This window comes from Phodopus roborovskii, unplaced genomic scaffold (genome assembly GCF_943737965.1).
Source record: "Phodopus roborovskii unplaced genomic scaffold, PHOROB, whole genome shotgun sequence".
Classification (NCBI taxonomy): Eukaryota; Metazoa; Chordata; class Mammalia; order Rodentia; family Cricetidae; genus Phodopus; species Phodopus roborovskii.
Window position 1 is genome coordinate 5,676,799 of NW_026126407.1, and position 26,971 is coordinate 5,703,769.

General features: G+C 39.2%; 1 protein-coding gene and 1 non-coding gene across 3 annotated transcripts; one reads left to right on the forward strand and one right to left on the reverse strand.

The window, feature by feature from the left end:
• The first annotated feature begins 225 nt into the window (after positions 1–225).
• Positions 226–26,396, forward strand: Nsrp1 (nuclear speckle splicing regulatory protein 1). Of its 2 annotated transcripts, none has more exons than XM_051179955.1 (7): positions 226–308; positions 1,462–1,558; positions 15,746–15,802; positions 20,615–20,743; positions 21,572–21,779; positions 22,513–22,621; positions 24,163–26,396. In XM_051179955.1, exons 1-7 carry the CDS (start codon positions 289–291, stop codon positions 25,166–25,168), a joined length of 1,626 nt encoding a protein of 541 aa, XP_051035912.1. In that variant the 5' UTR covers positions 226–288; the 3' UTR covers positions 25,169–26,396. The 2 variants fall into 2 exon arrangements, with proteins under 2 accessions (XP_051035912.1, XP_051035913.1); XM_051179956.1 differs by lacking the exon at positions 226–308 and adding an exon at positions 328–774.
• On the reverse strand, positions 17,947–18,072 carry LOC127219877 (small nucleolar RNA SNORA33). The gene has a single exon (XR_007834309.1). It is a non-coding gene; the product is annotated as a small nucleolar RNA SNORA33 (small nucleolar RNA).
• Positions 26,397–26,971: the final 575 nt, after the last annotated feature.

Genomic DNA, 26,971 nt, shown 5'->3' on the forward strand with positions numbered 1-26,971 from the left:
ATTCAGCAGGCGCGCGCGGCTGGATTTGTGATTCTATCTCCGGTGACGCGGCTCCTCCCAGGGTTGCGTCACGAGCCAATTTTGTCGTCTCCTCCTAGTGTCGACTTCAAGACTACCTGACGGATCCGAAACAAAACGCGGCGGCAGGACACGGCGTCCCAACGTCGTACAAACATTCCCAGGAGAGATCCCGCCACTAAGCGAGTTCCGGCCACCAGAAGCGTGCGTACCCGCGTCGGCGTCGGCGTCACGTCTGCGTCGGCCACGTCCAGCGGAGACGGGAACAAGATGGCGGTCCCGGGCAGGCAGTGAGTGATGCGGGAGTTAGGGTCAGGCTGGGGAGTAAGAAGCCAGGCAGCCCGAGTCTTTAGGCTGAGGCGTCAGAGGTCGCCGGAAGTGCAGGGCCGCTGCCGCCAGGGCTAGAGGCGGGAGAAGGCGAGGATTCCCGAGCAACATAGATTTCCCCACCCCCGCCCCGTACATTTTTCCAGGATGCAAGCCCGAAGTTTGAGAAACTTGTGAGGAAATAAAGGAAGTTAGGCTGAGGGGCAGAGAGCGAGACTTTTCTATTTTCCAAAAGCTCGGTCTGAGGCCCCTCAGTCTTGCTTCCTACCCCGCGCTTGAGTTTCTCCCGGTTGGATGCGCTCAGGGGCACTGAGAAGAGAAATTCTGGGTTCCTTAGAGGGCCTTGATCTCCTTGGCAGGCGCTCAGGGCCTGCTTCCCGCCCTCCCTTCTGGTGTTAGGAGTGTGGTGCTGAGAAGCCACAGAAAAGGGTAGGCATATAGGAAACCGGGGTGTGCGCTGCCATGGAAGACACACGTACTGTAAATGTGCTTGAGGTGAATGAAAACTTGGATGTGTAAACCCTTCCGATTTTCAAAGCCAAAAACCTCGAGAAACGATCTGAGTTGAATCTGATGAGGATTCTCAGAGACCCTAAGACAAAGCGAGTGAGCTCAATTGATGGTGATGGGAGCTATCCCCCTGGTGACATGCTCACAGACAAAAGCAGCTGAGCCTAATAAGCGAGTGGGAACTTGCCCGGATTATGCTTGGGTTTCTCAGTTAATTCTTTAAAAAGTGGGTCTCATTATCAAGAACTTATGAACTGTGTAAGTACGCAGTAGTGGGAAAATGAGAGGACAGTTTAGAACATATTTTTTTAAAGCAAATTTTGTGCCTGTCACCTCACTATTTAAAACATTCCTGTGTTCTTCAATTACTTCTCTTCCTTAGTAAAAAATAATGTTTTGAGTTTGGCCCAGGGTCTAGTAGATAGATAATAATCACAGAATCATGACACATTAGAGTTTTGAGATCATTGCAGAGCAGCAAGTCTGTTATATGGGGTGTATGGTATGTTTTGATTTGGGAAGTTCATCCGGAAGAAGTAGTGGACGTGCTATGTTTTAACCTTTAAAGATAATGGCGTGATTTCTATTTCAAAAACAAATACGCAGGTATGGGCTTATTTTGCCAAAGAAAACACAGCCGTTGCATCGAGTTTTGCCAAAACCGTCAGTATTTGGAAATGATTCTGATGATGATGATGATGAGGTAAGGAAACTTACTTTTTAACTCCTGTATTTAAAAACTGCTTGTGGATTTGTGTCTTCACGTTTGTTAGCTGTCAGTACAGTGGTTTTGGAGCATTATTTATGGACCTTTCAAAAGAAATGTTTAAAGAAAGCTTTGCTGTTATGCTCTGTATGACTTAAGGTGCCCCACTCCATAAAATTACTTTTAGATAGTTTTGTATACTTTTCCCAGACATTAATGGCAATGCTACAGATTTGTTGACATGTTTCTAGGAATGAGCTAGTTTCTTAGTTTCTAATGTGTTAACTAACCTAAGATGATTTGTGAAATGATTTGTGTAGTTTTTTCTTGATTTTCTTTGTGCATAAATGGTTTTTGTAGTTATTCCTCCAATGCATGTTAAATGTAATTACTTTGTTATACTTGAGTTATTAAATATAGTTAGTTTTGATAAAACTGTGTATCTAATATGAACATTTTCTATTTTAGCAGCCAAAGTAGTGTTTTCCTCTGAAACCCACCCAGGTGGTTTTTTTTTTTTTTTTGTATTGTTTTGTTTTCCCTGAAGTGTATACTTATCCTTTTCATTTATTTATTTATTTTGTTTTTTGAGACAGGGTTTCTCTGTGAATCCCTGGCTATCTTGAACTGGCTCTGTAGACCAGGCTGGCTTCTAACTCATAGAGATCCTCCTGCCTCTGCCTCCTGCTTGCTGGGATCAAAGGCGTTCCCCAACCCCCCACCCACCCCAGCTGTGTGTGCTTATCTTAAAATTAAAGTCTTTTATGTGGGTTTTTGTTTTGTTGTTTGTTTTGTTTGAGACTGGGTTTTTCTGTGGCTTTGGAGGCTGTCCTGGAACTAGCTCTTGTGTAACAGAGTAACTGGCCTCGAATTCAGTATGTAGCTGGCCTGGCTGAAAACTCACCATCATCTTGCCCTGACCTTCCCTCTAAGTTCTGGGAGTCAGGTGTATGCCGCCATGCCTGTCACAAGTTTATTCTATAGCTGTAGTCATCCGTAACTATAACAATTGGGGGGAGGAAGCATTGTAAATAAATAAAGCTCACTAACTTACATTGACCCAGCTTATGAGTTTGTACGCTATGATAATGCAAAACAGCACACAGTCAGTAAAAGCATACTTGGAGTTTTGGCCTCCCTGAACTAGCTGTACAGTACTCTCCTGTACAGTGGGCAGTTAGTGGGCTAAAGATAACAGCCATGGAATCAAGAGAATGAATAGCCCATCTACAATACAATGTGTAGCTAAGCTATTATGTTTGGGAGGCTAAGGTATATTAAATATATTTTGTTGGTAGTGGGTTTTTTTATTTTTAAATTTCATATATTTATTTATTTTGTATGTGTGTGTGCGCATATGTATGTCTGTAAGATTGTGTGTCCCATTGTTCTTGTATGGAGGTCAGAGGGCAACTTGTGGGAAAGGGGTCTCACTTCCCACATGTGGATCCTTGGTCATTAGGTTCAGTACCCCAGCCCAGTAAACCTTTTTACATTGTATAGCTCATTTTAAGAGTTGTATAACCATCACTGATTTTATAGCAATTTTATCACCCAGCAAGAAACCTGTACCCATTGTAGTTGCTCTCCAACCCTGGCAACCGTTCACTTTGTTCTATGAATTCTTCTGTTCTGATATTTCACATAAGTGAAGTTTGGGGGGGTGGCAGTGGCTCTTTTGTACTTAGCATAAACAGTCTTAAAGTTACAATGCATTACTATTTTACATCCTTTTACACTTATTCCTTTAATGTTTAAATATTTTTATTTTTGGCTATGCTATGAATGAAACTCAGGACCTCACACATGGCTACAATGTTATTTTTTAAATTAACTTTAGTTTGTGTGGGTGTGTGGTGCATGTACTTGAATATTGGGACTTGGTCACTTGTACACACACACAAAGATGCCAAACAAGAATTTCAGATGTTTCCTCTATTGTTCTCTACCTAATTGCCTTGAAACAGTTCTCTCACTGAGCTGGAAGCTTGCCATTTTGGCTCGGCCAGCAAGCTAGTGGGTTCCCAAGATCACTTGTCTGCACTCCCCAATGTTGGGGTTACAGGCACTCTCAAGTTTATAAGGATGCTGGAGATTCAAAGTCAGGTTCTCATTCTCCCAGCCCTACTCTTTATTACTGAATAGCAACTCATTCATTGTGCTACATTTTATTTAGTTGTCAGTTGGTGTGCATGAGTTTCTGGCTATAATTGGTACTTTTTATGAGCACCTGTCTGTATGTTAGAGGTTTTAGTATGGGCATGCATTTTCACTTATATTGGAAATATTCTTAGAAATGGAATTGCTAGTGGGTTTATATAATTATATATTAACAGTTGTGGCATTATCAGAGTAGTGATACCACTTTGCTTACCCGTCAGTGTTCTGTAGCAGTCCTACCACCCCTACTACCTCCCGCAACACACACACACACACACACACACACACACACACACACACACAGACACACAGACACACACACACACACACACAGACACACACACACACACACACACACAGACACACAGACACACACACACACACACACACACACACACACACTGTTTTGAGATTAAAGGTTCTGCTTCCTCACCCAGCTTTCCTTTTTAACATAGCTTTCTAGTGGCACCTCATTGTTCTTTCAATTTGCATCTTCCTGATGGCCAATGATGCTGGAGAAATGTATGTTTATATCATTTACCTGTTTCTAAAGCTAGGTTGTCACTATATGTTTTATAAATCTATTTTTTCTTTTTCCTTTAGTTGTTGGATTTTTTTTTTGAGGGGGTTAGTTTTTGTTTGTTCTAATTTTTTTGAGACAGGGTTTCTCTGTGTAACTGCTCTCAATGCTGGCCTTGAACCCACAGAGATTCCGCTTGCTTCTGCCTCCCATGTGCTGGGATTAAAGAGGTGCACCACCAAATTCAACTGTGTAACTTTTTCACTTGAGAGTTGTCTTCATTTCCTTGTTGATGTGCTTTGAAGGGTGAAATTTCAGGTTTGAGGAAGGCATTTTTTTTTTTTTTCTTCTTTTGCTAGTGCTTTGGTGCCATATATGAGAGAAACATTACCTAAGTGAAGGCCACTAGGTTCACATCTATGTTTCCTTCTAAGAGTTCTGTAGATTTTTGTTTGTTTGTGGTCTGAAGTGGTGATGGACTTTCATTCTTTTGCATGTAGCTATGCAGTTCTTCCAACACCATTTGTTGAAAAAAGACTATTTCCCATTAAATGTCTGGTGCCCCTGTGGCTTGTTTTACTACACAAATCAGTCTTTAAAATAATTGACTATGGAGCCTACAGAAAGCTTGGGTAGTTTGTCATTCCTTTTTATATTCAGTTACCCAGGCATGCTCTGTAAACAAAGCAGCATGAAAAGTCACAGATGCTGTTGCTCTTTTCTCTTGTGAAACTGGCGTGGTAACATCTGATCTAGGGCACGCTAGAGTCAAAAGATACATTCATGGACCACTTTACTCTAGCTTTCTTCCTCCCTCCCTTCCATAACGGAACTTTGATCATGTAGATTGTAAAAGACTTGAGAAGCCAAAAACAGGAAATGGTGAGGTGACCAGAAAGTAGCAGTAGGAGAAAAAAGTAATGATAAATGGAGGCATATGACAGGCTTTGGAATGTAGGGGGCCAAGATTACCTGATGGGAACTGGAATTATCTAGACGTAGAAGAATTGGAAACCAGTGTAGATTGTGTTTTAGGTAGGAAGAAATAACCCTGGCATCCTCTTAACCTTGATCTTCCATTATGGAACCTGCCCAGCAGCAGTTGACAGAGAATTACAGTTCAGTTCTTAATGAACAGGGTGTAAAACTGTTCCCCACAATAGCTTACTTACCTATAAAAACATTTATCTACCTCATCTCAGTTTATCTTTGTACTGAGAAGTAGGTTACTTAAATATTTGTGGAGTCTAAATAATGTTAAAACCTCTTTTTTTCATAGCCAGCTGTTTAAACAGCCATAAAATTCTCCAAAGTACTGATGTTACATAGAAACGACTTTATGTATCTCCTCCTCAAGAGCATTAGATAGAGCTGGAGATAAACTACTGCAAAGTGACACTCTTGCTTTTTAGTTAGCTTGTTTTCTTCACAGTTCATGAGAAACAAGATCTCAAATTTTAGATCATTCTTTATCTCCAGTGGTCCAGCAGAGGGGGCACTAGCACACGAATTGTGGTATTGAAGTGCTTATATTCAGCACTGGTTTTGTTTTTGTGTGTGTGTGTGTGTATTGTGCATGTGTGTGTGCACGTGCACATGCATCTGTGCCAAAGCACCTGTGTGGAGGTCGGGACAAACTGAGGCCTGGATCTTGTTTGCCCCCTTATTTGGGGTAAGCTCCTCATTGTTTACTGTCACATACTCCAGGCTAGCTGGCTCCACACTGGAGTGCCAGATGAGGCTGCCACATCTATCTTTGAAGGGATTCTGAAATTTGAACTCTGTCCTTGGTGCTAAGTCATTCCCTAGCCCCATGGTTAATTTTGCATTGAAAAGTGGTGTTCTAGCACATAATTGGCCATTATTCTTCCATAAAGAATAAAATTTTGACATTGGCAAGAAAAAAAAGAAAGAAAAGTGGTGTTCTAGTACTTGTATTTATGTGCTCTTGTTTTTTGTTTTACTATCTGAACTAATTAGGAATATTTACTGGTTAAAGAGAAGATAGCAAAGACAGTGAGAGGTTCTTACCCTAATTAAGAAGGCATGTTCTGATGTTCCATACAGTTGTCGAGTAGTTTTTGATCATACCAATGTGTTGATTGCCATTTTCCCATTGTGTCCTCTCTGCTCATCCTTTGGTTACCACCCTTTTGTGCCTACTTATCTTTTGGATTATTTTAATAGCATTTTAAATAGTTTTCTTGCTGCTTTCTTTTTATATTGATTATAAATATTGTTGTCAGTCAGCCTGATCTTGACAAAGCTCAGTTCTAATCGTTTTATTAACCCTCAGTTCTTTAATTGTTTTTAATGCTTTGGCCTTCAAATATTTGTTAGCATTTTCACCTAACTCTGTTTCCATGAGACGTATGACCACCATGATATTAGCTCTTACAGTCCTGTTTTTGCATCTTCTCTACATGTCCATACTATAGCCACCCTTCAGAATTGAGAGCTACTTTATATGAGATACTCTTGATTATTTACAGTGCACACACCAATTTGTGGATGAAGGCCAGAGAAGGTGTCAAGTGCCCATTTATGTTGCTATCCATGTATTTCTTTTAAGACAGGGTCTCTGCCTGAACCTTGGGTTTGAGTTTTCTAAACTGGGCTAGAAGCCAGCAAGACCCAGCAATTTGTATCCACATATCTCAGAGCTGGGGTTTGTGGAATTGCCCAGTTAGTTACGTGAGTATTGAAATCTGAACTCTGGTCCTCATGATTGCAGAGTTAGCTTTATTTACTACTTAGCCATCTTTTCAGCCTACACAGGTGGCTGGATCTGGCCAACAACCTATTGCTGCTGACTCCTTTCCCGTATGTACGACTTCTGTCTGTCTCCCTTCTCCTTTTCCCTCCCCCTCTTCTCCCCACCCTCTTCTGTTTTTGATATAGCAGGCTTTGAACTTGTGATCCTCCTGCCTCAACTTTCTGTGTATTGCAAATAGTATTACAAGTGGTATCACCATGCCTGATGGTTCTTTTCAGAAGTACCCATGATAACAACTATGTCAAGTGTCACAACATAATTCCGACTAATAGAATAAAACCATATGTTAGAAGACAGGTTAAACATGAAACTTCCTTTTAGATGTTTATTCATAGTAAGTACTTGCTTATTTTTTACTGAGCTCAATGAATTTTCAATTTTCAATTAAATTTCAATTAAACTTTCATTTAAAATGTTTTGATTGTGGAAAAATGCTTGCTATTGGTTTTATCATGTAAAACCTACTTGGTTTGACATAGTATTTCTAGATTTATTATTTTTGTAGTGCTGGGGACCAAACTGAGGGTCTCACACATGGTAGGCAAGCCTCTTTTACAGAGCTTTATTACATCTCAATAATGATATATATTAATTTATATTAACATGTATGGATGTTTTGCCTGCATGCATTTCTGTGTACCACTTGTATGCCTGGTGTCCCCAGAGGCCAGTATAAATCTTTATATTATAAGCCATGAAGTTGGTAGTGTTTGTATAGCATAAATAATAAAAACCCAGAGACAGATACTGTGGTTCAAGCTGAAGATCAGAGAAGCAAAGCAGACAGCCAGTAGCTCTTACCTCTCCCTCAGACCAAAATGGATGATTCTGTCTCCATGAATCCTCAGAATGCAATACAGACTGCGCTGATATTCACCAAGCCTCAGACTGCAATCCCTGAGTTCCTGTCTGCTCCCACCTTATATCCCTTTCTCCACACAGCCATATCATTCCTGTCTCCACCTCCCTAGCACTTGACTTAAAGGGATATTATCCCAAGTGCTGGTATTTGAAGGTGTGAATTCTGTTACTCTTTAGACTGATTCACTCTTGTATAGCCCAGGGTGGCCTTGTACTCACAGAGATCCATCTGCCTGTCCGTAGAGTCCTGGGATTAAAGGTGTGTGCCACCACAGCCTGGCTCTATGGCTGTGGCTAGCTTTGTATTTTGATATTCAGTGGTTTTATTAAATCATAAATAATATATAACCATATGTTTGTTAACACAAGGTAAGTTAGTGAAAATTTCCCAGTAATTATGAGTGCTTAAAAATTGTATTAGCCCCCATCCCCTGAAAAGGAAGCCAGGTGGTGGTGGCACACACCTTTAATCCCAGCACTCAGGAGGCAAAGATAGGTGGGTCTCTGTGAGTTCCAGGAGAGCCCCGAAGGAAAAAAAAAAAAAAAATCGTATTAGGTGTTAGATTGAATTTTGTTAGCTGTTTTCTTTTTTTCCAGTATGTTACTATTGTGGATTGCATTGATAGATTTTTCCTAAAGTGAGATCACTCTTTTAAATACTAACACAAACCCCATTTGGTCTTACTATATATGCACAACTGTTTTTAAATTGCAAAATGTAACATAAAATGAATCTTACTATTTTTAGAAAGTATCTTATGTGTATGTACTGCTTAGATGCCTAGTGCCCTGTGGAGGCCAGAAGAGGGCAGCTGATCCCCTGGAATTAGAGTTATACATGGTTTTAATCCACCATGTGGGTGCTAGAAATTGGACCTGGATTGTCTGGAAGAGCAGGCAGTGCTCTTAACCATTAAGCCATCTCTCCAGCCCCCACTGGTTCTGTTTTGTTTTGTTTTGTTTTGTTTTTTTTGTAGCAGGATTTCGTGTATAGTCCAGGTTGGCTTTGCACTTACTATGTAGTCATGAATGATTGTCCTGCCTCTATCTCCTAGGTGATTTGCCATCACACCTGACTTCTTTCTTTTAAATAACAGCCTTTTGGAAGGGTTGATCACCCTCCCCTTTGTGACAGCATCTTGAGGATTTGGTCCTCCTGCCTCTTCCTTCTGAGCACAGGGATTATAGTTAAGCACAGCCATGTCCAGCCTTTGTTAGCTTTAATTTCTTTGAAGTACATTTAAACAGTTTTAAATTTTATTTAGTATGTGCATGTGTGCTGTGATGCTCATGAGGTCAGAGGACAGCTTTCAGGAGTTTGGTTCTCTCTACCTGAATCCTGGGAATTGAATTCCGTTTCCAGACTTGGCAGTCAGCACCTTTACCACTGAGTCATCTTGTCACCTTGGTAGTTTTAATTTTTAATATGGTAAATCTGTCTGTCTGGACAAAAGGTCTTTATATCCCCAATAATTTAAGGAGTGTAAAAAAGGTCTTGAGAGATACTATGTTCTATTGGAGCCTTCTCAGTCTCCCTAATGATGTGGTGATTCCCCAATCATAAAATTATTTTTATTGCTACTTCATAACTGTAATTTTGATGCTGTTATAAATCAAAATGTAAATATCTGTTTTCCAATGGTTTTAGGTGGCCCCTGTGGAAGGGTTGTTAAACCGTCAAAGAGGTCTTGACCCTTAATTTGAGAACCACTGCCCTAAGGTGGTGGTGAACTTTAGCAGTCTGAATTTCTTGCTCTTGAAAACTTTTTTTTTTCTTTTACTTGCAGTGTTTCTTACCTCCACCCTATTCAGTCCTTCTCAAATTCATATTAGATACATTTTAGGCAAGTGTTCTACTATTGAGTTAACCACTTGACCCAGGGCAGTGGCATATTGGAGACCAGACATCTTGTCTGTGCTCCTGTATTATTTCCAAGAAAGGCAGAAATGAAATCTGTTATTTGCCTTTCCCAAAGAAGGCAGTGTGTAAAAATCCACATCTACATTACATTGCTCTGAGTGTTTTGTTTTGTTGTTTGTTTTGTTTTGTTTTGTTTATTATTGCTTTGGAGCCTGTCTTGGACCACTCTGTAGACCAGGCTGGCCTCAAACTCAACAGAGATCCTCCTGCCTCTGCCTCCCAAGTGCTGGGACTAAATGCGTGTGCCACCAACACCCAGCTTACATTGCTCCTTTTAATGTGAAATCCCCAATTAATCTGTCTTCTGCTATTCATGTTTCTTGGTTCACTCCCACCTTTGTTTCCCACACAGTGTCTGTGGGTAGTTTGATGCCTTGCCTTCTGTCTTTGAGTTCCAGGTGTAGAGAGTAACTCTTAACTTTCACCATGATTGTGGATTTCCTGTATCATTTCTAGGGATCAGGAGGAAGACAAGGCTGCAGCGTGTATTTGCAGTTTGTAGCAGAGTTTGAACTTTGCTTTCCTAGCTTGGTATTGTAAGTGATTGTGTCATTTCTCTTAGTCTCAGTTTACCATGCTGCACACCTGTAATCCCAACACTACAGAGGCCAAGGTAGTGAGAGCCTGGGTTAGAGGCCGGCCTGGGATACACTGTAAAACCTTGTCTCCAAAGCCTGACCCTGTGATATTAACTATTTAAACTTTGTTTTAAAGATGAAAATAGTTTAAGTGCCTAGCTTGGTGCTTGACACGTGGTAGAAGTGCAGTGAGTTGTGTATATATTACTACAGGAGGACCCTCCCTGTATACAGTCACTACCATCATTAATTATTAGTTGTTTGGGCTGGCTCCATCCCACTTTGTGTTTGGTAATAATTAGTAGCCTGGCTTTTTTTGTGGCCTTTGAATTTTAATTTCCAGTTTGGTCTGTAGCTATTATCTAGGAGGCATTATATTAGAAATTTTTCACAAGTAAGTAACTAATATTCATAGTTACTTTTTGGAATTAGTACTGTTTTATTGAGTTTATATACAAGCTTATTGCCTCTTTCTAACTTATCCTATTTAACTGACAATTTTTAAATAGAAGCCAGTAAAATTTTTCCTTCTTAATTTTCAGAGTTAGATAACAAAATTAGTTCTTTTTTATTTGTCTAAAACTGTATACATCTTCATATACTATACTGACAGGCTTTGATATTGCTTATTTCAGCTTTACCATAAAAATCATTTTTACAAAGCTTTTCCCTTTTTTTAATGACATGTCTCAGTGTTTATAGTCAGACAAAAAGTAATAATCCCACATCTCACTCTTGGACTTATCAAAAGCTCAAAATAAAATAGATCAGATCACTTTCTGAAACAAAATTACTTTATTAGTTTAGTAATAATTTGAGGTTACTTTAAAGATAAGAAGCAGCATTTGGGAGGAGATTCATTTCCTGCCTCCCGGCTTTATCTGCAAGAACTACATCTTTAGTGTCAAGAGACTCTGTATTTATAACAGAACTCTAATAAAGTCTGTCCTGGGCACACTGCACACCTGACTTGGTCATTGCTATTATCTATGGGGTCCCAAACTATTTCTTGTCTTTAAAAAGAGAAATACATTGCCAAGTATATTTCATTAAAATTGGGCTCACACAGGAAAGATAATAAGACCTTTGACTCTTTTGAGTGTGCTGGCTGTTGCCAGCATGGTTTATATTGATGCTTTTGAAAACAACTGTATGTTAACTGAAAAAACACAGAATTTTTATTTTATTGGTAAGCTAAAGAAAGTTGGAAGAGCTACCTTTCTGCACACATGTTTTCATTAAACTTATAAAATATTTGGGTTTCCATCGCTTATTTTGGTTGATATAGTGAGATATAGAAAATACAGTCTGAGTTTTTTTTTTTTTTTTTTTTTTTTCCTTTAGTCAGGTTCTTATACTATATGTATTAGAGAAGTGTACTTTTTTCATTATGAGCAATGATCCAAAACTGATCTTATACATTCCTTTTATGCTGCTCACATTTGGTTTTTCAAGACAGGGTTTCTCTGTATTGGTTTGGAGCCAGTCCTGGAACTAGCTCTATAGACCAGGCTGTTCTCGAATTCACAGAGATCCACCTGCCTCTGATCCCAGCACTCGGGATCAAAGGCGTTCACCACCAGCGCCTGGGTGCTGCTCACACTTTTTGATATGATCTTTTATCTCAGAGCAATTTTCATACAAAGCAGGTAAGGTAGTAATTTCAGAACTACATCCTTTGTGATGTTAGCACATGCAATGTGTAGAAATGTCTGTCTGGTATTGCTTCAACAAAGGCAAGCGCCATTACACACACAGCAGACTTCTTCTGAGTAGTTTCTGACAACTGTCATTCCAAGGCATACTAAATCATGACTTTTGTCCTAAGTTATCTATTAGTTCCCTATCTACTACATCCCTGATTATCTCTTGCTTTAGTCTTTAAACATACAATGCTGTGATTGATACATAATATATTATTTTTGTCTAGATAGGTTTTTTTTGTATGTTTATTTCGAGATAGGGTTTCTCTATGTAGCCCTAGAGCGAAGGCCGTCTTTGAACTCAGATCCACGTGCCTCTGCCCCCCAAGTGCTGGGATTAAAGGCGTGCACTGCCATGTCCAGCTTGTAGTTTTTTAAGTTTTACTTCACTTGTTGTATTAGAGTTTGACCCAGGACCTGATACATGTTAGGTGAGTCTTCTACCACTTAGCATATCCCAAATACCCTTATAGTATTTGAAAGTTTGAATTATAGATCTTATTTTCAGTTAACTACAACATACATATTGTGTAGAGGCCAGAAGTATATGTCAGGAATCATCCTGATTACCTTTATGCCTTATTCATTCAACCAATTCCCTCTGGATCCCCTGCACCTGGCTTATGGTGACTATTTTAAAGTAAGGGGGATGTTGGTTATCACAATCAAGTGAATGAGGTGAACCAATGATAAAAGTAATGGGCCAGTTCTTAGGAGTATTGGTTGCAGAGAAACCTCAGTTGTTCAGAAGAACAGAATTAAAGACATAATTCAGAAACAGAAGTCAGAACTAGAACATGTAAAGTCAAGCTAATAGGGTGTAAAAATCAGAAGTGTAATCTACTAATAAAAGACAAATTATAGTATAGCAGCTGAGTCTAAGCATTGTAAATAAGTTAAATTATGTCTAGATGGAGACACTGCAGTATGACTGTTTTTTTTTTTTTTTTTTTTTAAAGACCAGAAAGCAGGTAACCAAAAATAGGTGAATCTAGAGTGTGTAGCCAGAAATAGGTCAAAGTCAAATGTATGTACTACAGAGTGAATAAAAGAAGCAAAGTTGTGCACAAAATAGGAGCTCATACAAAATTCCTCACAGGGAAAGCCAGTTATTTCTATTCTTGGTTGCTCAGTGAGAAATGACCTTAGTCCTATCAAATCACTTCTAGTATATTCTGGGGGAAAATGCATATTTAATGAAACAGGGTTTCCCTGTATAGTTCTGTCTGGCCTGGGATTCCCTATGTAGTCCATACTGGCCTTGAACACACAGACATCTGCCTGCCTCTGCTTTTCCAGTGTTGGGGCTTGGATTAAAGGTGGGCAGTTTCTGACATTTTAACTGGATAATTTTTGAAATTTAGTTTCTTGGGAGTGACTCACCATATATGTGTGTATGTATGTATGTGTATATGTGTATATATTCATTTTCATGTTATAAGCATCTGAGTGGAGATGTTTTATTAGGTGTCTGTTTACTTGCAGTAGTGCCCAGGATGGTGTCTTCTACACAGCAAGATCCTCAAATGATGATTTAAAAGTGTTAAAGTAATTAAGCCATTTGAAAAATTAAGTTGAAATCTTAATTCTCTACTTCTGAAATATTACAGTATTTAATAAATTTGTGTGCTTGATCTGTCCAGGCACCAGAAACTTGAATAATTTTAAGCCAAAATTTCTTCCTCTTTTGGTGTTCTATAGGACAATTGGCTTTGTCTTTGGTCTGAGCTCATAAAAATCTTACACATTCTTCACAACTCTCAGGCTGGAGAGATGGCTCAACCATTAAAGGCTAGACTCACAACCAGGTTAATATCTATAAAAATGAAAATCTTTAGTACAGCTAAAGATTATGATTGGGAAAAAATTAATATAAATGGTGGCTTGGTGTCCTTAAGTGTTTTAGTTACACAGCCTCTTGGTGAAAGCCAGCAGCATTTGCAGAGATGTTTCTCTCACGAATCATCATGGTCCAGAAGGCAGATCAACTAAATAGTGACCAAAATGTCTCCCTTATAGGCCAGATTTCACTAAGTTCAATGTAGCAAACATTGGGTTGATTGAATCATTTTTATTCTCAAAGAATAAAATGACCATACTTGACTACATCTGTTTGTTTTTTGTTTGTTTGTTTGTTTTTTGAGACAGGGTTTCTCTGTGTACCTCTGTAGACCACACTGGCCTTAAACTCACAGAGATCCACCTGCCTCTGCCTCCCAAGTGCTGGGTCTAAAGGTGTGAGCCACCACTGCCCGGTATCATCTTTTGTCTTTAACCCTTAGAATTGTGTGATGGGTACTTGTAGAATAGGTGCTAATTTTTTATTTGAAACAAAAAGAAACAAAACCCTACTTACTTAGATGCTGTCTAAAGTGTCCGTGAGTTAAAACATTTGCAAGGTTTCAGGTTCCTTAGAGAATAATTTTTGTCTTCCTAAATTTAAAATGAGTGGTAATCTGTGGTTCGACCAAAAAAAAAAAAGTACCATTACTGAATTTTCAATTTTCTCTTGAGATTTATTGTGAAGTGGTCTTGGGCAGAATTAGAATTGTTTGTGTGCTGATGTGTTGACAGTAGTTATATATCATGGTTTTTTGTTTTCTGTATGTATAAAATCCATTTCTTCCCTTAATGGTTTGTTGTTGCTGTCTCTGATTTGTGGAAGGAAGATAAAAATCCATTTGATTTGCACTAATTAGAAAAATAGGTGTAAAATACATTGGAAGTACATATTATTCCTATAAATGTTTTAAATTGATAATCTGACAAAATATAAGGGTGTACACCTTTAATCCCAGCATTTAGGAGGCAGGGTCAGGCAGATCTATTGAGTTCAAGGCCAGCCTGGTGTACATGGCAAGATCCAGGCTAACCAGGGCTACTGTGGAGAGACTATCTCAAAAGACAAACAAGAATTTTATTAAAAGTGTTGCTTACCAGGGAAATCTGGATTCAGTGACCAATACATTTGACCACGCTCTGGTAGTGTTCCAACATTCTGGTTCCATTCTGTCTGGCTGAATCCCCAATAGTAAGATTACTGGATTACATTGTAGTTCTGTTTCTGATTCACTGAAACCTCCACCCTGTTTCCCCAAGTGACTTCTTGGCAGGACTCTGTTCCTTACATCCTTGCAGCATTTGTCTTAGATAGTAGGTAGCTATTTCAACTGGGTTGCAGCAGTATCTTGTAGCTTCAATTCACACTTTCTTGATATTTGTAATGCCGAGCATGCTTGGTGCCGGGGTGGGGGGTGATTTGGTTTGGTTTAATTTTTTTTTTTTTTTTTTGTTGAGACAGGATCTCTAGGTAACAGCTCTAGCTGTCCTAGAATTCACTCTGTAGACCAGGCTGGCCTCGAACTCATGGAGATCCTCCTATGTCTATAGCTCATTATTGTGTATTAACCACTTCAGATATATTATGTACAAAATTCATAGCCAGATTTTCTTTTCTTTTTCTTTTTTCTTCTTTTTTTAGTAACTTAGAGTCTGTTCTGATACATTACAATGGAAATGAATTTGTCTCCTGACATTTAGGGGGAAGACCCTGTTGTTAATTAATATTACCTTTTTATTTTTAACTCTTAAGAAACCATTTGCTGATCAGAATACTGGGAAAGGAATTTAAAGTAGGTAAACAATGACATTTTTCTGTCTTGCAGACCTCCGTGAGTGAGAGCCTTCAGAGGGAAGCCGCTAAGAAGCAGGCCATGAAACAGGTAGGGATGACAGCGGGAAACCTGTTTTACCAAGGGTCTTGGTACCTAGTACTGAGAGGAGAACAGAATAAATGTGTGTAATGAAGTTATTTCATTTCTTAAAATGTACAATGTTTCTCAATTTAAATAGATTGCAGACTTTATAAATTTTAAAGGAAGATACACTTAACTCTATATTACAGGCTGTAGATGAAACCAGCTTTTTGCTTTTGACTGACCAGGAGTCTGGTAATAGATTGTTGAATTGCTGGAATTTGTTTCTTTATTGAATTTTGCTTGGAACTTAACTTGTCAGAAGAAAAGCTCTAGCCGTAGCCAAAGCGATTGCCCAATTACTTCAAATCCATCTGCCAGGAAGTGGGGAGTAGTAAGGTTCCAATTGACAGTGGTCTTGTTAGGAGCACCTAGTAGCTCTACGCACATCTTCCCAGGCATCCATTTCCTTTTAAAATTCCGAGAACTCACCCATGCTTCTGACTAAGAAAGTATCAGTTGCCCTTTTGTTGATACAACTAGATCTGAAAATGTTCTGATTTCTGCTTTTAGAATAATAGCGTATCTCAGATTTTGGTGTCCAGAGATTAATGCAGAGAGCAAAATTGAGAGAGCTACCCTAGTGCGCCGTTCCCTCCTGCCGTGCTGTTTTCCCCACTTGACTGCCTCTGCTTCCTTTTGTTCCCACTTTTACCTCTGCTGCTTTAATTCCAAACTAACTTTATCATGAAGTTTGATAGCATTTACTAAATTGTAAAGAAAATATGTACTAGGAAATGAATGATACTTTGATAGTCTTTTTTTTTTTTTTCCTTTTTATTTGGACCTGAATTATACAGAACTGAAGGTAAAATGTTTGTCCTTTACCTATTTCACTAGAAAAATGCTGTATGTCATTATTAAGTGCAGCAGTTTAGTGTAATTATCTAAGTTGAAAAAAGTCTAATGCCAAGATTGTTAGCACTTATTGAATGAGTTAGTAATATATATACTTTGTGAATTTATTTCTAAAGACATGCCTGTGTGCATGAGTGAGAGAGAGACATGCCCCTGCGAGTGTGAGGTCAGAAGTTGGTCCTCTTCCTCACCACCTTGGGTGTCTTTCTAGGCTTTATCTCTAGTTCCTGCCAATGTTTCCTGTGTCTGCCTCCTACCCTGTTGTGGCAGTACTGGGCTTAGAGATGTGCACCACCACATCCCACTCCCCGTGGTGCGAGGGAGGGGAGTAAGGGGATGTCAGCTTTGCTCATCAAGTGCTTTTAGCTGCTGAGCCATTTCTCCTGTCCTACATTGTGTTTGTTTTAGTATATTTATTTAGAATTAATGTCTTGCCTATCATGTGGGCTAGAATTTTTAATGCCCCTGCCTCAGCCTCCCAAGTGCTGGGATAATAGATGTGTATACATACTACCATGCACTGCCTCATACTGCTTTTTCCAGGTTTGGTTTGGTTTGGTTTTTGTAAGGAGTATGATTTTTCCCCCACTGCCTGGTCTGGTCCTGCTACGGCGCCAGCCCCAGTTAATACACCGAGACTCTGTATTTGATATAATGCTGTTGTCCAGTTACTAGTTTCTTATCGGCTAGCTCTGTCTTAAGTATTAACCCATTTCTATTAATCTCCACGTGGTCTTATCTTACCGAGGAGTGGACCCAGACTTCTGTTCTCTCCAGTCTCCAGTCTCCATCTTGACTCCTCCTTCCTACTTCCTTTTTCCTCCTTGTCTCCTATCTTTTTCCTTCCTTTTTCCTCCTTGTCCCGCCTATCTTGCTTTCCTATTGGCCAACAGTGCTTTATTCATTAACCAGTATGAGAAACGTTTACCGAATGACATCTCCCATCAGGTTTTGGGGTTTTTTTGGTTTGTTTGTTTGTTTTTGTTTTGTTTTGTTATTTTAGTTACTACATTTGTTTTTAAATTGTAGAGTGATATGGTGTGTTTGGAGATCAGAAGCTAGCCTCCAGGACTGCTCTCCCCGTCATCTTAGTTGTCAGGCTAGGTGTCACTGAGCCCTTTCAGCTGCTCCTTTTCAGAGACTTTGTTGTTGTTATTTTTATGTAATTTACCAGCTTTTTTCAAGTTTAAGTTCTAAGAATTAGTTACAGTAAAATTTTAATTAAAAGCCCTACAAAAATGCATCCAGTTTTATAATGTAGCCATTTTCAGGGACCTTAATGACTGTCGTTGTCCTCAAGACTTATAATATGGTATTATTGCCAGCTTTTTCTAAATTTCTATAGGAGCATTGTAAGAGACAAATTAATTGTCTGGCTTTATTTTTATTACTTTTAATTATGTTTGACTGAGAATATCTGTATGTGGATATATGCATATCCTTGGGTGCTATAAATACCTAAGGAAGCCAGGACCATTTGACCTCTGGAGCTGGAGTGATGGGTGGTTGTGAGCTGCCAAATGTAGGAACTGGGAACTAAGCAGGGGTCTTCTGCAAGAACAGTGTGCACCCCTAACCACTGAGATGTCTCTCCAGCTCCTCTTGATATAATTCCTGTTTGGTTCGTTTGTTCGTTTGTTTGGTCTCTCTCTCTCTCTCTCTCTCTCTCTCTCTCTCTCTCTCTCTCTCTCTCTCTCTCTCCCCTTTTCTTTTTTTGTATTTTTATGTGCTTTGGTGTTTTGCCTGCATGTATAGCTATCTGTGTGAGGGTGTTGGGTACTCTGGAAATGGAGTTGTAGACAGTTGAGAGCTGCCATATGGGTGCTGGGAAGTGAACCCAGGTCCTCTGGAAGAGCAGCCAGTGCTCTTAACCCCTGAGCCATCTCTTTAGCCCCCAGCCCTCACTACTCCCCACCCCCACCAATATAATTTTTGTTGTTGTTTTGGTTTTTGAGACAGTTTCTTTGTGTAGCTTTGGAGCCTGTCTAGGGACTCTTTGTAGACCAGGCTAGCCTTGAATTCTCTGTAGGCTAGGCTAGCCTCAAATTCACATTTGCTTGTCTCTGTCTCCGAGTACTGGGAATAAAGGTGTGTGCCACCACTACCTGGCCCTGATATAAGTCTTTAAAGCGATTTATTTACCTCAGAGCACTCCTGTCTTTTGTTGCTTTTTTGAGACAGGGTCTTTTTATAGTCCTGGCTAGCCTGAAACTCACTACGTAGCCAACCCTGTTCTTGAACTCCAATTCTCCTGCCTCCACTCCCAAATATTGTGATTACATGTGCCACCACTTCCAAATGTTGTGTTGTAGGGTTTGGATTCTCCTGGCTAGCTTGTGGAGGGAGCAGCAGTTCACTATCATTCATTTTCTGAATATTGAGAGGTTCAGGGTGTAGGATTCTTGGTATTTTCAACAATATTGCAGATAAAATTTATTCATTTATATGTACATTATTCTAGATTCTTAAGGTTTATTGTAGAAATGTAGGAAAGACTGAGGCTGTAGCTCAGTGGTGGTGGATTTGTTTGTCTTGTATATGGCCTTGGGGTTCAATCCTTAGTGCTTCAAAGAAACCTGAAGACAACCATATAGGTTCTTCTGAATAATTATATCTCTCTTCCTTAAAAAGGACCACTCTTAACATCTGTATTAAACAAGTCAGTATAGCAGTTCAAGAAAAAATAAATATGTACAGCTCTACATTTCAGAAGCTAATGAGTTGAATCAAAAAATTATAATTGTGGAGCAGTAAAAAGGTGGTAACATTAAACATACTATTAGGAGTTCAGGGGCTAGAGAGTTGGCAGTTCAGAGTACTGGCTATTCTTACAGAAGGCCAGGGTCTGGTCCAATACACATGGATGCTCACAACCACATATTCATTATTGTTGTAGGGAATTGGGCTCCCTCTTCTGGCCTGCCGGGCACTATGTAGTGCGCAGACATGCATATAAGCAAAATAAATCTAAAAAAGAAAGTCAAATACCGCCCTGTACAGTGTTTTATCAGACTCGAACACAATGTTGGTAGTTAAATTTCTCAGAGATGGCCTCATTTGAAAGGTAGGGGTTGAGCTAGCTCTGATATTCGTTAAGTTTCTTTTTTTAAAAGATTTATTCATATGTATAAGTTTACCTGTGTGTATGTATGTGTCCATGTATGTGTACTACTTGTCTGCCTGAAGTCCTCAGAAGCTGGAAGACCATCAGATCTCCTGAACTGGAGTTACTGTATGATTGTGAGCCAACATATGGCACACGCTAGGAATAGAACCAAAGTCACTGTAAGAGTAGCCAGTGCTCTTAACGCCTGAGCATTGTTCCATCCTCTGGATAAGATTTTGATATGCCATAAGAGGAAGAACAAGATACAAACATGATATAAGCATAGTCATTGTATGATTGGTAATGTAAAAATTAATAATAATGTGGCTCCCATTTATTGCTTGTTTGGATTTTTTTTTTTTTAATGTTAGGAACTTTAATTTTTTTCAATTTGTTAGGAAACCTAGTTTATTAAGCATAACATAAAAAGCCAGGGCTGCATGTTGCTCAGTCGTGCCTATGACTTTTTAAATTTTTGATGTGGATAATTGTATATAATTCAAGATGTCATAGTGTTTATTGAGCACTTACTTCCTGTGTTATCACAACTTAGAAGACAAATATAATAAACATTCTTCTAGGTGAGGAAAATTAAAACACACAAATTGCTCAAAGCTTATGGAGCCAGGTTTTAAACCCAGGTGGTCTGCTGTAGAGTTCATATTCATGTTCCCATCTTGAAATGTGATTGTACAGTTTCTATGACACATTTCTAATGTATGAACCTTTCTAGGTTTGGGGAGGAGGGAGACATTTTTAGTGGTATTTGTTGGCTGGTGCATATTCTTTAAACCTTTTCCTTTTTTTTTTTAAAGACAAAACTGGAAATTCAGAAAGCTCTTGCAGAAGATTCTACAGTGTATGAATATGACAGCATTTATGATGAAATGCAGAAAAAAAAGGAAGAAAGTAATCCTAAACTGCTTCTGGGGAAAGACCGAAAGGTTAGTAGCTAAAATACAGCTTTTTAGAATCTAGACCTTAGCAGATATCAACTGAATTATTCGGTATTTTTTTTTTTTACCTTGAAATATTTGAAAATAATTTTTGGAAGTTTTTCTTTAGCAATTCTGTATACTAGATTTAAACTGTTCCTGGTTTGTTTTCTGATTCATTCATTTGTTGAATTAAGACTATCAAATAGCCAGGCATGGTGGACTTTAAATCCCAGTACTTGAGAGGCAGGTAGGTACAAGTTCATGGACAGCCAGGGTTAACATAATAAGATCCTGTTTCAGAAAATAATTTTTTTGGAACCAGGCATGGTGGCATATACCATTGGGAGACTAAGGCAGGAGGGTCCAAAGGTGAGAGCCATCCTTGGATATATAGCAAGTTCAAGGCCAGCTTGTACTGTGTCATGCACTATCTCAATAAAACAAAGTAAAAAGAAAAGTAGGAGCTGGGAACTAAACGTGATGGCACTGAGGAAGCTGAGGCGGGAGTATTGCCAAGAGTCTGAGGCCAGTCTGGACTGTGCACCTCGTGGGGTTGGGGCAGGTTTCTTTAGCTCTCATCTGCCTTGAACTGGCTATTAGACTGACTGACTTTGAACTTGGTATGACTGTCCTGCCTTTGACTCCCAGGGCTAGGATTACAAGTATGTGCCACCATTCCCTCTACTACACTTCAATTTATAGTAGAAACCATTTCAGTAGTAGTTTCACTAGCAAATTTATTCTGAGTTTTGTAAAGACACGCTATTTAGATTTAATATTTCTATATTAACGGATGCGACATTGTTTCCTCTTTTTAAAATTATTTTTCCCTAGCCCAAATATATCCACAATTTACTAAAAGCAGTGGAGATCAGAAAAAAGGAACAGGAAAAAAGAATGGAAAAGAAAATACAAAGAGAACGAGAGATGGAAAAGGGAGAATTTGATGACAAAGAGGCATTTGTGACATCTGCTTATAAAAAAAAACTTGAAGAAAGAGCTGAAGAGGAGGAAAGGGAAAAGAGGGCGGCTGCCCTGGAAGGTAAAAGGAGGAGGGTACGACATACAGCCTATGTGTCAGTGAACGGCAGTGTTAAACCAGACACAGCCGAACCCTTAAGTAACTGTTACTCCTTTGGGGCTTTTCATTTAGTTCTCACTTTATTACTTAAACTATGATCATTACAAGCCATTGTCTTAGAAATTCCAGATGTAAAAACGTTTGCAAGGCATAACAACATTACATTTGCCAGAAACATAAATACATTTTAAAATCTTAATTCCATATTCTAAATGAGAAAATGTTTAACACCACTCAAGGAATATTAACTGGTCAGTTAGAAAAAGAATGTCATTAATCATCAGAGGTTAAGGAATATCTTAGCCATTGAATTGAGTGCTCTCATGGTCAGTTTCTCAAGGTCAAACTATGATGTGTACTATCACGAATTTAATTGGCAAGTTCTCTTCGATTTCAAGTGAAAGAAAACTAAATCTGTAAGGTTGTATCTGAGCCAGGGAGATGGCTCAGCAGGTATGGGAGCTTGCCACCAAACCCGACAACCTGAGTTTGATCCCTCGGGCCTACATGATGGCAAGAGAGAACCAGCTCCCACAGGTTATCCAGTGACCTCCACATGCATGTGCAGAGACACACAAATCGGTTAAAAACATTGAACCTGGTCATGTATGACATATCTTCCTGCATGTGTAAAATGAAGCTGCTCTATGCTTTGCTGAATCCGTATTCTCAGTTTGTCTTTGCTTCCCCCCAGCACAATTGGATGTGACCAAGCAGAAAGATCTTAGTGGATTTTATAGGCACCTGTTAAATCAAGCAGTTGGTGAAGAGGCAGTTCCTAAGTCCAGCTTCCGTGAAGCCAGGTAAGAGGTGGCAAGTGGGATGGTTAGAAAAAAGATACCCTTGACAGTCTGGTTATGCAGTCTGACGGTCATTTTAAACCCTTGAGTAGAAGGGTACAGCATTGGGTATTTATTGTGTTGCCAGCCAAAATGATCTAATTGGGCGAGTGAGTGGAGTTTGCAGTTTCCTAACTTAAAAGCCTAAAGATTCTGTTTAGTGTGGTTTTTATTTTACAGCTCATAAAGAATTATTATTTTATATCAAAACATTTTAGTGTACAAATGTTTCTGAATATGTAAGTGCTTGATAGGATATATATAGCTTAAAGGAGGAACCAAACAAAAGTGTGGTCAACTAAAAACATTTACAGCCCTGGTGCTTGAGAACAGTAACTGCAAGAAGTGGGAGAGATTGGTGATGGATTGGTCATACAGCCCGTGACCCTACATGATCGTTAGATAGCATAAAATATGAACGTGGCTCATTTTCTTGAGTAGAACCCAGCCTCCTTAAAGGTCATATTCACTATCAGAGCCTGAAACTACCTTGTCTAATATCAGCAGGAGTCACAGGTTGAGTATTCTGATAACTTAAAAGTAAAGAAAATCTAAAATTTTAATCTTAATTCTACATTTCAAGTACTGTGTTGCTCTTTTTGGCTAATGACTGCCATACCAAACAGCTCAAATGTAGTTATTATTTCTATAGACATTTTCGTTATCCATCTCTGACCTGGTAAAAGCAAAGGATTAGAAGACTCTTAGATAAAATTTTAACATATTATAGGAATGGTAAGGTAATTATGTCATATGTACAGTATAGCTAAATGTAAATGGGAATTTGCAGAGGACATGGATATTTTAGAACACTTGACTAGCATGCTTAACTCCATCCAGTCCTCCAGGACTAGGAACAATGATGTGTGAGTGTTATCAATGAGTTAATCACCCAGCTGGAAAAGTGTAGTGATATAATTTTAGGGTCGCTGATGGCAACAGTCAGGAAGATTGAGCAGTTTCTTTTCTGTTGTGATGGGCACTGAGATACACTATATCAAGTCCACAATGCCTTTCTAGTCTTGGAAAAGTTTAATTAGTAATGTTTAGAATTAGGTTTGGTACTGTTTTCTGTTGGAGATTATCCTCATATATTTCTAGGACTTTAAAGAACAAAATGAAAAAAAATCTAATAATCACAACTTGAACTTCATGTTGTGAAAATAGAACTTAGAGCCATGACATTCCTTACTTTCCCCAATTATTCTTTGTCTAGAACTAGAAAGAAAAATGAGACCTTGTACAGACCCTTTCCTAAAGGTTGTAGTGACCTTAGAGAGAAGGACTGTATTCTTTATTTTACTTTTATCAATATTAAAATGTTCTCAACTGTTTGAAAGTACTAATTGGAAAGATAAATAGACATCACTTCTGCATGGCATGATCAAACAGGACATACTTAGTTGTAAAGTGTTGAGAAAATTCAAATGAGAATTCCTTTGCTTTCGACAATTAACAAAGTAGTATTTTATATTTACATGATTTTTCTTTTTTTCCTTTTTTAGGACTAGAATAAAGGAAGAGCAGCCCAGGGGTTACTCTGATGAGGCAAATTCAGAGGACAGACGGCAACAGAAGGGCCTTCTCCAACCTGGTGAAGAGGAGGGAAACCCAGATGCTGACAGCGATTTTGACACTAAGAGTAGTGACGATGATGAAAGGGGAGAAAATGAAGTAAACCACAGAAGGGAAGAAGACGCGGAAGCCTCCAAGAAGTACCCCAAGCATCACAAGAATCAGACCCGCTCGCGGTCGTCTAGTGAAGAGAGAGGACATGGTGCCAAGCACCATTCCAGGAGTCCCAAGTCAAGAGGACATGAGCAGAAGGGAGGTCAACACCAGGACAGGCAGGCCAGAGACCAGGAGAGCTGTCACACGGACCACGGCCACCGGAAAGAAAAGAGTTCTCCCAGGCACAGAGAAACCGATCATAAAGATCACTACCGGAAGAGGCATGAGCAAGAAGATAACCTGAGGGTACGAGGACAGAGAGAAAGACAGGACAGAGACTGGAGGAGGGACAAATACTCCTCTAGAGAACAAGAGAAAAACAGACAGCACAATGACCACGACCGACACAGTGAGAAAGCAAAGCAAAGCAAAGAAAAAGAGGAGCATGTGAAAGGAAGAAAGGAAAGGCATGAAAGTAACGGTAAATACAGAGAGAAGGAAAAACAAGAAAGAAATCGAGACAGGAGGGAAAGCAGCCCAAGATCTAGACCAAAGGATGAGTTTCTTGACCAGGAAAGATCCAACAAAATAAGAAGCATGGAAAAGGACCGTGGGGACCAAGAGAAGCCCTCTCATTCTGAAACATCACTAGCAACAAAACACAGACTGACAGAGGAAAGGCAGGAGACGGGCGGTGAGCAAGCGAGGCCCCCTGAGGCTTTGAGCAAGTTTGCAAAGCGGAGCAATGAAGAAACTGTGATGTCAGCTAGAGACAGGTACTTGGCCAGGCAGATGGCACGGATTAATGCAAAGACTTACATTGAGAAAGAGGAGGACTAATGATTGCCGGGATCTGGAATTCCATGGAAGCAGAGAGCATTCTGTTCCCTGGAACTTGCTTTAAGAAAGCAAAATGGGTGTTTTAAGTGTATCTTCAAAATTTGTGAGGTCTAAAGCTACTTCTTTCAGCTTTGGTGCTTGGTGGGACTTGTGAGATAGTTCCTAATCTGTAGCACTTTGTTGGTTGTACTCAAGAATCATACAGTGTTAAATCTTCCTGTAGATTCTTTGTGAAGAAAATTGGCTTCATTATAACCATTAAAAATAACTCTGCTGATGTTGCTTTTGAGATTTTTTTCTTGCTTTTGTGTTAACTATTTATTTTATCCAAATGGGTGTCTTTCCTACATGTGAGTCAGTGCACCAAGTGGGTGCCTGGTACCCACAGAGACAGCCATAAGGAAGCGTGGGACCCCTGGAACTGAGTTACAGATGGGTTCCGCCACCATGTGAGTTCTGGGCATCGAACTTGGGTCTGAAAACTGAGCCATCTCCATCTCTCCAGCCCAGAGGTTTTTGATTTTATTATGTTCTGCTTTTGTTTGAGGGGTTGAATTTTGGGTTGGGGGAAGGGTTATTGTTTTTGTTGAGACAAGGTCCCACTCTTGTTGCCCAGGCTGCTTTGGAACTCCTGTGATTCTCCTGTCTCAGCCTCCCGCGTGTTAGAACCAGAGGCACACAGCTGACCCCATGTCCAGTTTGTTGTGTTGCTCTTGTTGCAGAAACTATTTTGTAAATGCTGCCTTTTAAGTTAAAATACATGAATTTTGGAAGTAGAAAAAAAATGATATATGTTCTGAAATTTGCGTTAAAATACAACATACAGATAATGCATGTTGTCTAAATAACTTTTTGATCCACACCATACTTGGCTTAAATAAAAATAAAGATAGTGATGTATTCCTGCATTTAATTCACCTTTCAGTTTATTGTAAAAGTGATTTCCAGGTTAGAGATAAGGCTCAATAATATAGTTCTTGCCTAACATGCACAAGGCCCCGGAATTGATGCCCTGGATTTTTAAAAAGGCAGTAATTTCACTCATGTTTAATTCTTTGTTGTTTAGAAGATGTCACTTTATTTTGTAAGTTTGTATTTTGCAAGTTACTATGTATAAATAAATCTGTCAACTGAGAATGGAAAGATGTTTTATATACTCCAACAAGGAGACTGACACCTGTTAAAACTCCATTTCTCTGTTCAAATAAAACTACAATTTTTGAGCTAAGTCGTTGAAACCCGACACTGGCAGTAGCATACTGTAAGTTTTTTCATGGGTAAAGAAAGGATGACCACCAGACATGTTTTCCCATTACAGAAAGACCATTTGTCTCATAATACTATATAATGAAGAGTTTACCATTTTAGAAGAATAAACTTGGTCTAGTGGCAAGTTGGCTTAGATGAAAAACCATTGTATATTGAGAGACATGCTTAATATTTATTATTTTACTATATTCTTAGTCCTAAAAGAAAACATTACAAATTGAGTGTCTATATCCCTGGCTGACTTAGTAAATGTTACATTCTTGTAGATCCTTGACAAGCCTTAAAAAGCACTGATTTATACAGGGGAGCAACGTAAGTGGAAAGATGAGATCATGGAAGAGCAGGCATGATCTCAAACTTTTAACCTACAGAGAGTGAGCGAGCACATCGTTCTTTAAGATTATTCCATATGCTTGGAAAAGTTTATTATGGTATGCAATAGTCTGAGGGGGGAGAGATTATATCAAAGAGATCTGATAACTCTTTTTCCCTCTCCCTTAAGTTCAAATACTTGCACAAAGCACATTGGCTACT